The sequence below is a fragment of the Cydia splendana genome, chromosome 3 (assembly GCF_910591565.1).
Source record: "Cydia splendana chromosome 3, ilCydSple1.2, whole genome shotgun sequence".
NCBI classification, from domain to species: domain Eukaryota; kingdom Metazoa; phylum Arthropoda; class Insecta; order Lepidoptera; family Tortricidae; genus Cydia; species Cydia splendana.
In genome coordinates, this window is record NC_085962.1 from 20888459 (window position 1) to 20905215 (window position 16757).

General features: G+C 36.8%; 2 protein-coding genes across 3 annotated transcripts in view; one reads left to right on the forward strand and one right to left on the reverse strand.

Annotated features, from left to right (window-relative positions):
• LOC134806806 (uncharacterized) overlaps positions 1–9022 on the reverse strand; it is a 61154-nt gene extending 52132 nt beyond the window's left edge. For both annotated transcript variants that reach the window (XM_063780189.1, XM_063780188.1), the window contains exon 1: positions 8855–9022. The gene's annotated coding sequence lies outside the window, so the exon portion shown is untranslated. The remainder of the gene's footprint in view (positions 1–8854) is intronic.
• Positions 9023–10367: 1345 nt separating this feature from the next.
• The window catches only part of LOC134806909 (uncharacterized), a 68777-nt gene continuing 62387 nt past the window's right edge, over positions 10368–16757 (forward strand). Inside the window, exons 1-2 of the mRNA XM_063780333.1 lie at positions 10368–10812; positions 11334–11439. Coding sequence (XP_063636403.1) covers positions 10678–10812; positions 11334–11439 — 241 coding nt within the window. The 5' untranslated portion in view covers positions 10368–10677. The remainder of the gene's footprint in view (positions 10813–11333; positions 11440–16757) is intronic.

A 16757-nucleotide genomic window follows, 5' to 3' on the forward strand; every position in this document is an offset into this window, starting at 1 on the left:
TTACTTGTTCTGTTATGTAATGATATGTGTTGTAATGTTAAGTGTAAATTTTAATTTTCGTTCTTCTTTTTTTTCTCTTTTGTCTGTTACCAATTTTTTATGCCACGAATAAACTATTTCTATTTCTATTTCTATAATAAAAGGTCTTTTTTGGCGCAACTTTTTCCTTCAAAAATAAATTTAGGTTATTTATAGGACCAATTTCTTGTTTAAAAAAAAACGAAATGTCAAACTATTCATTCATTCAGTCAGTTCATTCGATTCACGCTTAAGGCGTTTTTTACTTTTGTAGCTGTTTGTGGTTTTTTTTAGCAAAAACGCTTCTAAGTTTAGAGTCCGTTTGAAGCAAACAACATAAAAACGCCTCTTAAATGTGATAAAAAAGAAAAAAGGCGGGATCGGAAAATTCTCACTGAATTGGATAGTACTATAAAATATAAGAAACACGTATCTACGCTCGCTATAAAAATGAGTTCTTCTAGTGAAGAAAATGATATTCTTACGCTGACGCCTACCGAAATTCAAGAGACAGCACAGGCAGTGGCTAGTTATTTGCTACCAGAGAAATCGCGGGCTAGTACTTATAGTTATCCAAATGTTTCCTTATTTCCTCGCAGTAGTCGTGAAAAGCACTATGTAATGCCTCGGCCGGAAACGCTAAAGATGGAGTCGTATTATTCGAGGGCCTCCACCAACGTGTCGGCCCTCAAACTCACTCGTCCATCTTTTAGCGGTTTTCCGTCCTCTCCTACAATGTACTATAGTTGTCCGTTAAATTATCTAGCAAATAAAAACGATCCGGAATAGTGATGTGAAAGTGCAAGAGGATATTAGAAAGAGAGATGCCTAAGAGTAGCATACCATAATGAATACATGTGTCTTAGCTGTATATTGTATTGTTATAAATAATGTTAAAAATGCTTTATGTTGTTAATGTGTTCCAAATTGTGCTGCTTTGGCATTAGCTGTAAGGTGCAATTTGTTATTTGAATTAATAAATAAATACAATAAATGTTAATTTTACAAAATGTACCTATCAAATTGTATACTTTACTAAATATCTCTCTCCTCACAGGTGTTACAATAAAGGGTGTACGTACTACATTATTAATTAAACACTCATAATATAATTATATTACATACACATAATAAGTATATCATAGGATATGCATAATCACATTGGTTTGGCGTCTTCCCACCACCAGGCGATAACAAACATGTTTCAATATTATTCTTAGGTTCCGAATATCGGTACAGCTGTTTAATGACAGCATTTACACAAAAATAAAACGCTAATTAAATAACTTATCATATTCGGAACTACAGATGCAACGGATAGTTGTTTGGCCGCATACAGGATACGGGAGGTACGGCCTGACCATAGGCCGAATATTCAGTATTCAGCCGCCGAATATTCGGCCGGCGGAAATATTCAGGTTTTTCAGGTGCGAATTGTGGAAGTTTTGGCCTGTTTCGTAATGAACTTTCGCGCGGTATATAGGTCTATCACTAGGTACGAAATTAGTGCGCGAGCTAGTGAATGGAACGTTTAAATTGTTTTAAAATAATAATCGAGTACGATTATATTCCGATATCAAGCATAGTTATTTAGTACCCTTATTTTAGTATCCGGTATCCGTCCGGATATTAAAATAAGGGCGAGATAGGATACCGGATAGTAACCGAATATCCGGTGCATCTCTATTCGGAACCTAAATTTTTAATCCTGCATGGTGCAAATATGTATAATATTGAGACAATGACTTGAAAATTTGTCTTGTATAACTGACAAAGCAACCTGCCTGTGTGGTAGGAGTGTGGGGTAGAGAGGGAGGTATATGCTAGAAAAAGACAATACGACCTAGGGGCTGTCCATACATGACGTCATCTATTCAAAAAATCATGCTTCGAATGACACCGTTTCCACCTGCGTCATGCTACCATCATCCGATGTCCAGACCCCCCCCCCCCCCAAATTTGAAATGACTTAAATTTATGAATAGCCCCCTACGACAGTGTTGCCACTCTCAATATTATTTATTCTTAGGTTCCGAATATGGTAAGTTATTTAATTAGAGTTTTATTTTTGTGTAAAACGCTGTCATTTTAAAGCCGTACTTTTCGCCTTATTGCAAAGGAGTAAGGTGCAAAAGTGTAAACATATATTTCACGTCGACTCTTATTATACTATGTTATACTTATTATGGAACGTAAACTATGAATTGAAAGAGCACGAAATAGTCAATATAATACGTTTGTTGAAAAAAAAAGTCTACAGACGCTTAGGCGCGAAGGGTTATTGTCTCATAGAAAATTTGAATTTCGCGCCTTTTTCTACTGACAAAGTTGTTGGATAGACGTTAATATCAAATTAAAGAGTGGGCCTACACACTTCGCTGTGACAGAATGTGAAAGTGTCACCAAAACTGTCAAATGACTACGATAATAAGTATTCCTTTTATAATGCCACTCCACACTATGCCATTCTGAAATTAAATAAGAACGATAGATAGTCATGCGCAATTTTTATTTTTGTAGTGGGTCATAATTGACGTATATAATTACGAATATAATTTGAACATCAACCAATAATATTGGATATGATATCAGTTATTTTTAATCAGCTATCATTCACGCGCGCGTTCATTTTGCTCAGACTTGGCCGCACAAATATTTGGTGCGAGCGAGACGCCCGCGCACGTTCGAATTGGCCTGTCACTTGTAGCAACTTGTAGGTAAGTACATACTTACCTACATACTATCCACGCGTCCTTGGCACGAACTCCCGCCACCGCCCGCATTGAAACTGTCCCCGCGCGCCGCAAGGAAATGTAATCCTTAGCATTAGCGCAAAGAGTTCAAATTTGGTAGTTTCATTTAGCGAATTTGATAAAATGCACATATTTATTACATTGACCATATTTTTGTGTGATTATGTATTGAATATCACTTTGAACGTTATCAGAACAAAGTCTGCAAGAAATTATATCTATAACCATTTTTTCTAGCATGTTTAAGGCGTAAATATATATACAAGTGTTACAAATCATATTGATGTCGGATTCTCGGATAAATAGCTTAATGAGGTAGTTTTATGGTAATTCAATCAAAGACCTAATTATTACTTTTTTTTTATATCAAGTTACGACGTATATCCGTGAGGCCCCGCCATTTATTGAATTAGTTATTTTCCGTGTTAATATTTTGACTGATTCCATTGTCGACTCATTATAAATATTATTTTCGTCACGTTTACGAACTAAAAATACGATTACTATTTTTAACAAACAAGAACGGCTCTTTTTTTTAACTATTTTTTTTTACCTACTTCCGGACAGAAAGTTTTTTGGATTCGAAAATAAAGTATCTTAAAATGATCTAAAGAACAGGAATAAAAAAAAATTGCCTATTACTAATTAATGTTTAACGTAAGCGTATCTTTACTGGAGTATCAAGCAAACAAGGGAAGAAACAGTTAGATTAATGACTGAACCATTGCAAGTAGTGAGGCAATCAACCGTCTGTGCATTAGAAAATTACTTAGCACATAATTTCGGCACCTTTAGACCGTCAGCGGCGCCGCACTTCCGTCTCATGAATATGTATCTTCTAATCGAAAATAGGGGACCATTTATTTTCTAGTCACGTATAAATTTACATTTTGACCAGTGCTTAATAGTAGTACTTAGCAGTCGTAAAACTTTCCAAATGTGCAGATGCAATTCCCACGTGCAAAATATGAAGAAACATTCAGTCGTTTGGATATTTAGTACAAAGCAATACGTAACAAAGGTAAGCTGCACGTAATTACATACCTATAGGCTGTTAAAAAACTAAAGTAATCTTTAAAGTCGAGCACGTACTCACGATATGAATCAAGCATAAAAACCACAAGCGGCTTAGTTTTGTAGTAGTTAGGTATACGTACTCATCGATTCTATTGTTTTACATTTAGGGTGCTCCTAATTCGTATTCCAGGGCTTCCTCTAAGAATATAGACACCGGTGTAGCTTACAAAACTAACCGAATACAATTTGAAATGTTTATGAAGTGGGTAGGTACAGGTACTTACTTACCTGTGATGCTTAACTGAATAGCTATGGAAAACTGGATGTATTATGAGAAAAGTGAGAAAACTTAATATATGTATAGCGTCTTAATTGTAAGTATATCTCGGTACCCAAACATCCACAAGCTAATAATGGCCACGCGAACATCGTAAACATAAATTAATTTAATAGACAGTAAAAAAATTAACGACTTATTTAAGCTGGAATTAGGCTCGGTATGGTATACTGTTCTAAATACACATGTATTCGGGATTTGGTGGTTCATTGAACCCGCAAGTTTCGCGTTCGGTTTCAGGCCCGGCGACGGAGGGAGCGGCAACGTCTTTTGGTGTTTGAATCGATCCCGTGGGGCGATACCATTTTTGTAGCGATATTAAAAATATGGAGGAGCGTGCTCAAGCGGTTTAAGTACCTATAGGTAGGTGTAGGTATGCAATTTGGGAATGGAATTTGGTGGTACTTTCAGATAAATAATTTGCCGTTCGGAATGGAACCTTGCCACAACAATAGTAATGATAGTGTTTAAATCAAGTACTGATAGCAAAAGTAAACCCATACGTTATAGGTGCTCATGTCTTGTCATGGCATGTAGCGTAATTAAGAACTAATTAGTAACATTGAAATTATCTCTGTTTATAGTTTGGCAAGCCAACGTTGTCAGTAGAAAAAGGCGGCAAATTAAAAACTGTAGGAGCGAGGGCAGCATGATCTCCCACACTATATTTTAAACTGTGTGCCTTTTTCTACTGACAAAGGTGGCTTGCCTGATTATAGATACCGATTTGTTATGAATTATGATTTATGATTATGTGTATGTGTATACAATTGACTATTTTTTTATAGGGTTCTCGATACTGTAAAGATACCGATAAGCCTCTCGAGTTATACTCGTATGAATGCTGTGACTATGTAAGTACAAACGGCAACACTCCTAACTGTACATCGGTGGACCTTATTACAAAAGGCATAAGGTCCACCGATGTACAGTTAACAGAGTGGGCGACGGTACTACGGACAGCAAGCGTTGCTACATTTCCACAATGAAATTACGAGCGAATTAGATTGCCCACTCGCTCCTCAACACGATAACACCAAGATGACGGTTTATTTATAGAGCCTACCTAATATACAATAGTCTGGAATGAATGGACAGGGCAAGAGGTCAGCAGCAATAAAACGATAAGTTTGTGTTCAGCTGTAATATCTTGCAAGCAGAATAGCGACAGTTTACATACAAAGTATACAAACAGATGACAGATAGGTACCGCCGACTCGTGAGGCTATTTCGAACGAGTGGGGATATTCGATATCAATACTATGTAACGTATGTCAGTTAACTCAGTTATATAAAAACAACTGAACCGATCTCTACTTATATCATAAATGCAAAAGTACCTATCTGGATGTGTCTGTCTGTCTGTTACCTCTTCACGCTAAAACCGCAGCACCGAAACAGATGAAATTTAGTATAGAGGTAGTTTGAGGCCCGAGAAAGGACATAGGATTTTTATCAATCATCATCATTCCACGCAGACGAAGTTGCGGGCATAAGCTATTCTAGTAACTATGAAATACATAATTGACTAACACTGACTTTGGACCGACTTTGGGAGAACAAATTTAAGTGTGGGAGTAGGTAGGTACGTACGTTACGTTGTTTTTATGATCCAGAATACCCCAAATTGCCCAACCGATGTCATGTCATTTTAATTTAATGATGGTACAAAAACAGGATGGTAATAAATTGTATAATCGAACTGTTAAAGTAGTATAGTCAAGCTAATGTCAGGTGAACTTTTATGACTAGGTACACCACTCCGGCCGGCCGAAAACCTGTCTGATGTCTCAGAAAAAATGTTTAAGTAGGTAACTGCAGCTACTCTAATAGCTATACGTAGCTATCCTAATTGTAATGTAACACTAGTAAACACATTTTGGGCACTCCCTAAACACAGTGAACCATAAAAGACGTGATACAGCAAACATGTGCAACCCGTATACCGGTTCCCACCATTGCCATGACATCAACGCTAACCGGGAAACTTTTATTAGTTTGGAATCTGGCAGGCACGGAAATCAACACAACATAGAAATACACCGCGGAAATAGCTTTTCCAAGTAACGTGTTTGACCTAGTATTGTAATCTGAACAATCTTAGTGGAAATTTTGATGATACACCTAAGATTGCACCTAAGATGCACCTAATATTCTAAGATATACCGTAAAGGTACCGAAAGAACGGCCTCCTAGCCTAGTCGATAGTAACCCTGCCTACGAAGGCTACGAAGGAGGAGGTTCTCGGCTTCAAATCCTCGTAAGGGCATTTATTCGTGTGTTCATCACAAGTAGGTATTTGTCCCTGAGTTATGAATACCTAAGTATTCAATTTATATCTATATTTTATATTATATAGAAGTACCTACCCACAAGCCTTATTGAGCTTACTGTGAGGCTCTATGTGGATTTGTGTAAAATTACATACGACAACGAATAGCAACTATTTACTTAACTTTATTTATTAGTCAAATTAGTGTCGTGCCTATCGATCGATGCAAAACAACAGATTCAAAACCTATAATATACATAGGTAAATAAATATTCCTTGCTTGTATAGTCGGTACCTTACGGTTATGACATTAAAAAGTTACTTTATGCAAGTATTAAGTACCTAAGTGCTCGTCATTCTAGAAAACGACCTGTAGGTACGATAAGCCGTAATAAGGTCGCTTAGATGCTGATCATCTCTATAAAGACCTAATACAGTTGCAGATGGTGGAATACGAGCCATCGCGGGCCCAGCATTAGCATAATTGGAGGCCAGCGGACCGGTTTACCACCGAGGGTATGACGTCACCGCTGACATCACCGACACGCGAACTTAAAATAACGAAGCTTGGCTTAAAAGCTTTTTGTAAACGTTGGATTGACACGCGAAAGCTTATTTTTGTTTGGAAGAAGAGTAATTATCAGTTACTTTTGAAAGATAACGACGGATAACGAAATCACATGTTCCATTTTTTACGTACCTGATGTGAACTTCACTTATTTTCTCATTTCGAAATGCTCGGATCAAAATTTACTTATTAACAATAAGTAGATAGGTAGTAATTAAGTTTCTAATTTGGCAATAACTTCATAAATGGTCAAGATGACAATATTATGACAGCGTACTAAATTGATTATGTTATAGGTATACAAGTACGGTTAACAAAATGGTCTAAAATTAAAATGTAAAAAAATATGTTTAACCGACTTTAAAAAGTATAGTGTCGATAGTGCCGTGTCAGTTTTTTTTATAAGTTTTTAATAAGCTACGTCACTGTTGGCCCAACTATCTTTTAAGTCAGGATCTGATGATGCGATGTTGGAGTACCTATTAAACGGAAAGGAGACACGACGGCGGCACGCCCACAGTGAATACCATAGAGTTCATATTTAGATTTAGTATTCCAGGTCCATTGGTGAATACAGTAAATTGTGTATTTATAGGTAATATCTCGTGAATTTGCTCTTAATGCATCATTTGTTGAAGTGGAACTATTGAATAGGTACGCATGATAAGTAGACACCGTTTTGTGAAGTTAGTTCTTTTTGTTAAAGATAGAAGCAGGTAGTACCTGTCCCTAAGTGATTATGTGGGCTACGGGCTACAGGTAATCTTTAAAAACTTAAAGCAATAGGGATAGCTATAAGTGCAATAACATTTCAACTCGTTCCTTCGTAATTCAAAGGCGCGGCTCTGCCACAAAACTCACGAGTGTTTTTATTAATTAGCCTGCCGACAATGCCGACATAATCCATCAGCAACTAGGTCGGCGCACCCACTGAAACCCACCCTCGACCCTTGGGCACTCCCGTAACTAAAATTCACGATTTTTTACTTACATATAAATTTTTAGTACGTTTCTACAATAAAATATAGACGAATTTCTTTTCCTTTCATTTATTTATAGATAAGGAAAGCCTAAACTTTTTGGCGCGTAATTTACCCAAGTTGAAATAGGTCGCCTAAGGTGAAGTTAGCTTGGTGTAGCTATCTATGTATTTTTGTGAGGATTACCGTATATTTACTAGAAATAACAGATCCGCAGTTTGCCAGTAGACAAGGCCAGCAAGTAGGCAATATTAGAGTTAGACCAAGAAAAGTCTGCAACGATTTTGATAGCATACGCAGTGCGAGTGTTATTTATTTTATACATCATAATTTCAATGCAAGATTGAAGTTTCAAATAACACTTGCACTGCGTGTGCTATCAAAATCGTTACAGACTTATCTTGATCTAACTATAGTACCTACCTAGTATTTAGCGGGTTTATGGTTTAACACACAAAATAATATTGGACCACTGACTGAAAACATAACCTGCTCCGAAATTGGATAAAAAACAACATCCAAATGTAATTAAGTAGGTAGGTATGTTGCTTAAGTAAACAACTAAGTAGTAAAACTAAAACCAATGCCTACTAACCAAGAAATAAATGGAAACTACTTCGCAGGTGCCTATATTAAGCATTCCTACCCAATTGATTAAAAATGCGCACTTTATTTTTAATCAAAAAAAGTCTGATTTCGGACTAATAAGTTATGTTCATAGTAACAACTTCGTATAAGTATATTAGCTCAATAATTTCAATATTATATCCACTAGTGTTAATAATTACAGTGACAAAATAATTATATGAACTAAAAAGTAGAACACAACATACCGGCTCCGTTACAAATTCCCAAGGTGGTTTCTAATTAATCAAAAAGAAAGAATCAAAAAATATAAATACAACTTACATGCCGAAATAATTTAAATAACACTCTGTTGGACAATAATTCACTGATTACACTTGTTATCCACGGTAAGTTTCAGTAACACAGAAAAGATTATTAATTACAGAGTCTACGTGTGATCAAAATTAAATTTTCCGGTGAAATTGATAACACAACCATCCACTGATACAAACTAACGAGAATGAGTTGAAGTTGAATGAGCATGAGTAGGAACGGGACAGATGCTTGCCGTGCTTGCCATAGTTGCCATTTCTAGCTCTACGCGCTCTCTACAGTGAGCTCTACAAGAATGCAAGGTGCGAGAAGAGCAGCGCTCATGCGTTGCGATTTTTGTGCTAACGGTACAAATTTCTAAATGAACGCGTAGGAACGCGTAGATCAAGGGCCCAACGTTTTCTGTTCTCTTTCACGGCGCAGCAACTAGTATCATTTCTCTCTCCTCGCTCTTTTAAAAATGCCGTTTGTCAAAAAAGGACAACCATACTGTTGACAAGATGAACTTCAAATCAAGTGTTGCCTTTCTTGATGCGCCCTGGCTGTATATGCGTGCGTAAAAGCGTATATGTGTGCTCTTTTAGGGATGTGAAAAGTCGATTTTAATCATGTTATATATCGATAAACGCTACACAGCGGAACGAAATAGCGATTCATTGAAGCTTCAATATCTTCGTTAAACATAAACATAATTGAAATGCTAATGGATAATGAATATATTATAATATAATAATATAATTCAATTATTGCGGAACACCTATTTTAGGAGGTATTTATGTATTTTAATTAAATATCTGAACTTTCCCTTGGTTCCCTGCTGGGGCGTGACTATAAAATTGTGATCTGATAACCGCAATAAAGAATAAAAGCGTTTTTGTTCATTTTAGGTATCGTTAAGCCTTTGAAGTAAAATTAAAATTGCAAGAAATGTCGATAGTTTATCGATATGACTTTATCGACATGGCTACAGCAAGGTGGGCCTCATTGTTAATCGTACACTAAACAAAAGTGGCAACAGTGACAGCTCGCTGAGACACCGTCTCTATATATTATAAGTCTATGGCGTAGATAAATATTTTACTTTTAGTTTTAACGCTAGTAATTAATTATCAAAATATCGGAAATAATATTAAGTTCACTCAAAAAATATTCAATTATTTTCTTTCTTAATATAACTATCGCAAAATGTTTTAAGTCGAGCTTGCTCATTTCTTCCAGTCTTCTTAAACGCGTCTGCAAAACCATAGACAAGGAATGGAATGTCAAAAATGACATCGTCTTGAGTGATGTCCAATTATCAATAAAATCGTCTTATATCGATATCGTAGTATTTGTTTCTTATTAATTATAAAATTAACATGATAAACGTTTTTTATAAATGAATAGTCATTGCGAAAATTACATTCTAAAGTAAATAAGTTTTATTGTACCATAATATGTGCTGAGATGTGTATAATACATTCAGAGTGCATTTAAGAAATGTTTCTTTTTTTTGTCGGTCGATATTGAATACACATCACTACAACTACATTTCTGTTGGTGATTGATTGTGGTGTATGGTGTATTTTATTGTATTGTTCTATCTTATAATTAGGAATTATTTAGGATTTAGTGTGTTTTAGAATTATAAACGTCGAGTAATCGCCTCTTTAGTTTCTCAATTACTTATAAAACGGAACGCAAATCGTTGTATATACGTTTTTTAGAATATGTTGTGTAGATGGCTTCTCACCAAGATCGTACTTTCGGAAGTTACTGCGCCGGCCTATTCATAAGTTTCATATATATTTTTGAAGTCTTCATGTACTCAGCTGAAGGAAATCTCAATTGTTATGGCTCCTGGTAACAACGAGCGGCATCCGAGTCACACGGGAACTATTCCAAAGACGAAAGCTCGGAATAATTGTAATGTTCCGCAGGAGGCTGTGACTCCCACCAGGCGGGATATGGCATCTAACTTAGTCTCGGTAAGCGTATTCTAAATATAAATATTAACATCAGATTACCTTTTAAATAGTAAAGGTTAATCAAACTTCAATATAAAATACATTACAGCCTCTAAATGCAAAGTGAATAAAGTGATACTGTTACCATGGGTGATGTTTATTATTTGTGCCAGCTGTGACTGTCTTCATTGTTGATCTACAATGTGAAGTTGCCCCCACATGAGTACACATAGCTTTTATTTTTAGATTTTCAGGAGAAACATTATTTTCTTGGCTCACCGCCAACTTGTGTTGTGTGGCACACAATTAGTATCTACTCTCAGTTTTATTAATTTACCTAGATTTTATTTCATGTAGTGTTAGTCGTATAGAGAACTTTGAAGTCCTGCTTGTAGGACTTGTCTTTAATGGGTGGTTGTTTTTCAAAATTGTACTCAAAGAAGGTGCGTGTTAGTTCTATTCACATGTGACAGAGTAACTAGGGTTCTGACATTGAATGTATATATTTTAAACTATAGTAACACTAGCTTAAATTATTGTAGACATCCCTTGACTGGGTCCCCGTGTCAGAATACAACACCAGAACAAATTACAACCAATCAAGGAAGCAAACAAATAATACATCAGACCAAGAACTCAATGACTTAGGTAAGTGATAATATCTGCTGACATATTTTCATCACCACATAGAACTGCCTTTTGACACTTTTGTAAGATCATGTTTCTAACCCTTTATAGGGCAGCGGTCTCAAAAAGACCAGCCTGTAACACCATCTTTTTGTATTTTTTCATTTATTTTATATCACTATATGATGGTGATAAGGCTTGAATTGAGGATTTTTTTCAGTCTCACCCATTAAAGGGTTAAGAGTAACCTGAATTGTCAAAATTACACTCTCATTTTAAAATTACACTAGACTTTGTATGTGAAACTTCTACTTGCTCTAATTTCTTTGTGTTACAATTTTAGCACCTAAACTAGTAATAGGCAATGTTACTTGAATGTCCATATCAAATTTCATGTTATTCCAGAATGTCATATTAAAATGAGAGTGTAAATATGTAACATAATATGCCACTTTAAGGTTGCTGGCTATATTTTGATGTGTACTTTATAATAGTGTCCGACCGAAGGTTCGGTTTCGGTTTCGGTTTCGGCCAGGTTCAGCCAAAAAATCATGTTTCGGCTGTAGTTTCGGTTTCGGCCAAAAAACGGCCGAACCTTTCGGCCGGGCCGAAACTTACGAAATGGTACTTCGTACTATGAAACTAAACTATGTGACAAAGACCAAAAGTTGGGGAATAAGTAGGACAACAATATTAATATGTACCTACATATACTGATTCATGTATAGGTACAGAAATGAATTGGTTTATTATAAAACACAATTCCACTAATGAGGGCGCCACTATATAGACGGTCGATGCAGTCTTAAGAGGCTGTTAATACCTATAACGCGCACACTGTCTAATTAGACACTCATCTACTCAGATACAATTGTATCGGAGTAAATGAGATAGCACTGTCGTATGTTACTGGGTCTGGGGAAAAGAATGATAAGAAAACTCATCATCTTCCTCGCGTAATCCCGGAATTTGACATTGGTTGGAGTCTGTGCTCAACTACTTATCCTGCAGCCTGAAGCACGGCTTTGACTTCGCATGAAAGTTCGCCTCACTGGGGCACTTCGGACGTTGGCCCAGGTGAAGATCGGTACCCGGCCTTGCGATATTGTCAACAAAAAATTCGCGCTCGCTGCGCTCGCGTTTTTGGTTGACCCTGTATCTACATGTTGGCTTGACTGGTGAATGAATAGAGTTAGACCAAGAAAGTTCTACAATTATTTTGATAGCATATGCAGTGCAACTAGTGCAAACGTTATCTATACGTCACAATTTCACAGAAGTTTTGACGTTTAAAATAACAATTGCACTGCGTGTGTTATCAAAATCGTTGCAGAATTATCTTGGTCTAACTCTAGTAATTTTCTTAAAAAACTGCTTAAGTAACATCAATTTCAAGGACATTGGGTGTTGACAGCCCCATAATATGTGTGTAAAAGCGGTTTTATGACATTTTTTCAACGATTTTAACAAGTCTACAAAAGGTTCGGTTTCGGTTTCGGTTTCGGCCGAAATTAGAGCCAAGCCGAACATTCGGTTTCGGTTTCGGTTTCGGCAAAAAAACATGTTTCGGTCGGACACTACTTTATAATGATAGGACTGAAAACAAAATTAGATCCAAAAACAGCTCTACAACATTTATTGAATAAAACAAATCTACTTTTCATCTCTCCTTTTTTTTTTTTCATCTCTCTTATTCGGAAAGTTCACCTTTCATAGGCTGATAGGTGATATCCAGGTGGAAAATGCATTTCCCATGATAGAGAGGAAAATATTTTTTTTTTATTTGTACCTCAAGCAACGGCTAACAGCCATATATGCCATATTATTCAGTTAAAAACTGTCATATTAGCTTCCGCGTTTTCAGCCAAAGTAGGTATTATCGCAATTTTATATGTATCGAAAAATACTTGTATTTAATATTGAAATATATGAAATAAACATAAATATTTGTTAATTTATCAATGATTATATCAATATCATTACATTCATTCATTCAGTTTTACTCTTTTTAAAGTCCGTTTCAGACACATCCCAAGTTAAGATGGGATTGTCTATGGTTTTAGATTTTTTTTCCGGTAAAAATGTAAATGGCGCCAATTCCAGTCCCTAATTCTCATAACAGTCATAACCATCAAAATATTTTCTTGTGTTTAACTTTCCTCGTGCTTTCCTCATAGTTGAAATGAAAAGTACAGTCACCTGCAATAATATGTTACTCTTCGAAGGCCGCAAAAATATCTGACACGATCTTATTTGTAGAGCCATAAGAACGTGTCACATATTTTTGTATGCTCGTGAAGTTGACCACCCCATATCGTTTGCCCGCAAATGGCATAGCTATATCGTTTGTTCATCGTTAGTTCACGTTTGTTCAGTAGGTAAAATCGTAAGGACCCGATTCTAACATCATTTTTTTTAAAAAACAAAAGGGGGTGGCTGTCTTCACGCTAGCCACCCCAAACCACTTTTTGTAATTTTTGTTTGTCTAGATAGCAAGATATTCGTTAGTTCACGTTTGTTCAGGCATTAAAATCGTTAGGACCCGATTCCTTCATTTTTTTTTATTTTTTCAAAGTGGGGTGGCTGTCTTCACGCTAGCCACCCCACCCCGAAATCAGCCAAACTAACCATGTGAAGTCATCGAGCGACGTTAGTTCACGTTTGTTCAGGCATTAAAATCGTTAGGATCTCATTAGATTTGCCATAAAAAAATAAAATCGTAAAATTCATATATATGGGACAGCGGAGCCAAGTAATGTGGTCTAGCAAGCAATCGACGCGGATACTAACGATTCTTTAGCTTGAATAAACTTATATGGACGATATTTAAGCGATAAATTATAGTGCCTTGCGGGCGTTCAAAACATAATAAGAGATATCCGTCGTTTTATATTTTTTTATACTATGGGGGTGGCTGTCTTCACGCTAGCCACCCCAAATCACTTTTTGTAATTTTTTTTGGTCTAGATAGCAAGACATTCGTTAGTTCACGTTTGTTCAGGCATTTAAATCGTTAGGACCCGATTCCTTCATTTTTTTTTATTTTTTCAAAGTGGGGTGGCTGTCTTCACGCTAGCCACACCACCCCGAAATCAGCCAAACTAACCATGTGAAGTCATCGAGCGACGTTAGTTCACGTTTGTTCAGGCATTCAAATCGTTAGGATCTCTTTAGATTTGCCATAAAAAAATAAATTCGAAAAAATCATATATATGGGCCAGCCGAGGCAAGTAATGTGCCTAAGTCGACGGCTGAAAAAAATACTCAGAATCGGGTCCTTACGATGCCACTTGCAGGACAACGTCAGCAGACTATACTGATTCAAGATAGATAGGTCATTTGCGGGCGATCAAAACAGATTTAACGGAAAAAAATAAAACTTGAAAATCTGGATTACTCAACTGACGCTCCTAAGTCGAACGCTGAAAAAAATACTCAGAATCGGGTCCTTACGATGCCACTTGCAGGACAATCTCAGCAGACCATACTGATTCAAGATAGATAGGTCATTTGCGGGCGTTCGAAACAGATTTGCCGGAAAAAATTAAAACTTGAAAATCTGAATAACTCAACTTACGCTCCTAAGTCGACGGCTGAAAAAAATAGTCAGAATCGGGTCCTTACGATGTTACTTGCAGGACAACGTCAGTAGACCAACCTGATTCAAGATAGATAGGTCATTTGCGGGCGTTCAAAACAGATTTGCCGGAAAAAATTAAAACATGAAAATCTGAATAACTCAACTTACGCTCCTAAGTCGACGGCTGAACAAAATACTCAGAATCGGGTCCTTACGATGCCACCTGCAGGACAATCTCAGCAGACCATACTGATTCAAGATAGATAGGTCATTTGCGGGCGTTCGAAACAGATTTGCTGGAAAAAATTAAAACTTGAAAATCTGAATAACTCAACTTACGCTCCTAAGTCGACGGCTGAAAAAAATAGTCAGAATCGGGTCCTTACGATGCCACTTGCAGGACAACGTCAGCTGACCATGCTGATTCAAGATAGATAGGTAATTTGCGGGCGATCAAAACAGATTTAACGGAAAAAAATAAAACTTGAAAATATGAATAACTCAACTTACGCTCCTAAGTCGCAGGCTGAAAAAAATACTCAGAATCGGGTCCTTACGATGCCACTTGCAGGACAACGTCTGCAGACTATACTGATTCAAGATAGATAGGTCATTTGCGGGCGATCAAAACAGATTAACCGGAAAAAAATAAAACTTGAAAATCGAAATTACTCAAATTATGCTCCTAAGTTGACGGCCGAAAAAAATACTCAGAATCGGGTTCTTACGATGCCCTTTGCAGGACGACGTCAGATGATTATGCTGATTCAAGATAGATAGGTCATTTGCGGGCGTTCGAAACAGATTTGCTGGAAAAAATTAAAACTTGAAAATCTGAATAACTCAACTTACGCTCCTAAGTCGACGGCTGAAAAAAATAGTCAGAATCGGGTCCTTACGATGCCACTTGCAGGACAACGTCAGTAGACCAACCTGATTCAAGATAGATAGGTCATTTGCGGGCGTTCAAAACAGATTTGCCGGAAAAAATTAAAACATGAAAATCTGAATAACTCAACTTACGCTCCTAAGTCGACGGCTGAAAAAAATACTCAGAATCGGGTCCTTACGATGCCACCTGCAGGACAATCTCAGCAGACCATACTGATTCAAGATAGATAGGTCATTTGCGGGCGTTCGAAACAGATTTGCTGGAAAAAATTTAAACTTGAAAATCTGAATAACTCAACTTACGCTCCTAAGTCGACGGCTGAAAAAAATAGTTTAGAATCGGGTCCTTACGATGCCACTTGCAGGACAATCTCACCAGACCATACTGATTCAAGATAGATAGGTCATTTGCTGGCGATCACAACAGATTTACCGGACAAAAATAAACTTGTAAATCGGAATTACTCAAATTATGCTCCTAAGTTGACGGCCAAAAAAAATACTCAGAATGGGGTCCTTACGATGCCCTTTGCAGGACAACGTCAGATGATTATGCTGATTCAAGATAAATAGGTCATTTGCGGACGATCAAAACAGATTTAACGTAAAAAAATAAAACTTGAAAATCTGAATTACTCAACTTTCGCTCCTAAGTCGCAGGCTGAAAAAAATACTCAGAATCGGGTCCTTACGATGCCACTTGCAGGACAATGTCAGCAAACCATACTGATTCAAGATAGATAAGTCATTTGCGGGCGTTCGAAACAGATTTGCCGGAAAAAATTAAAACTTGAAAATCTGAATTACTCAAATTATGCTACTAAGTCGCAGGCTGAAAAAAATACTCCGAATCGGGTCCTTACGATGC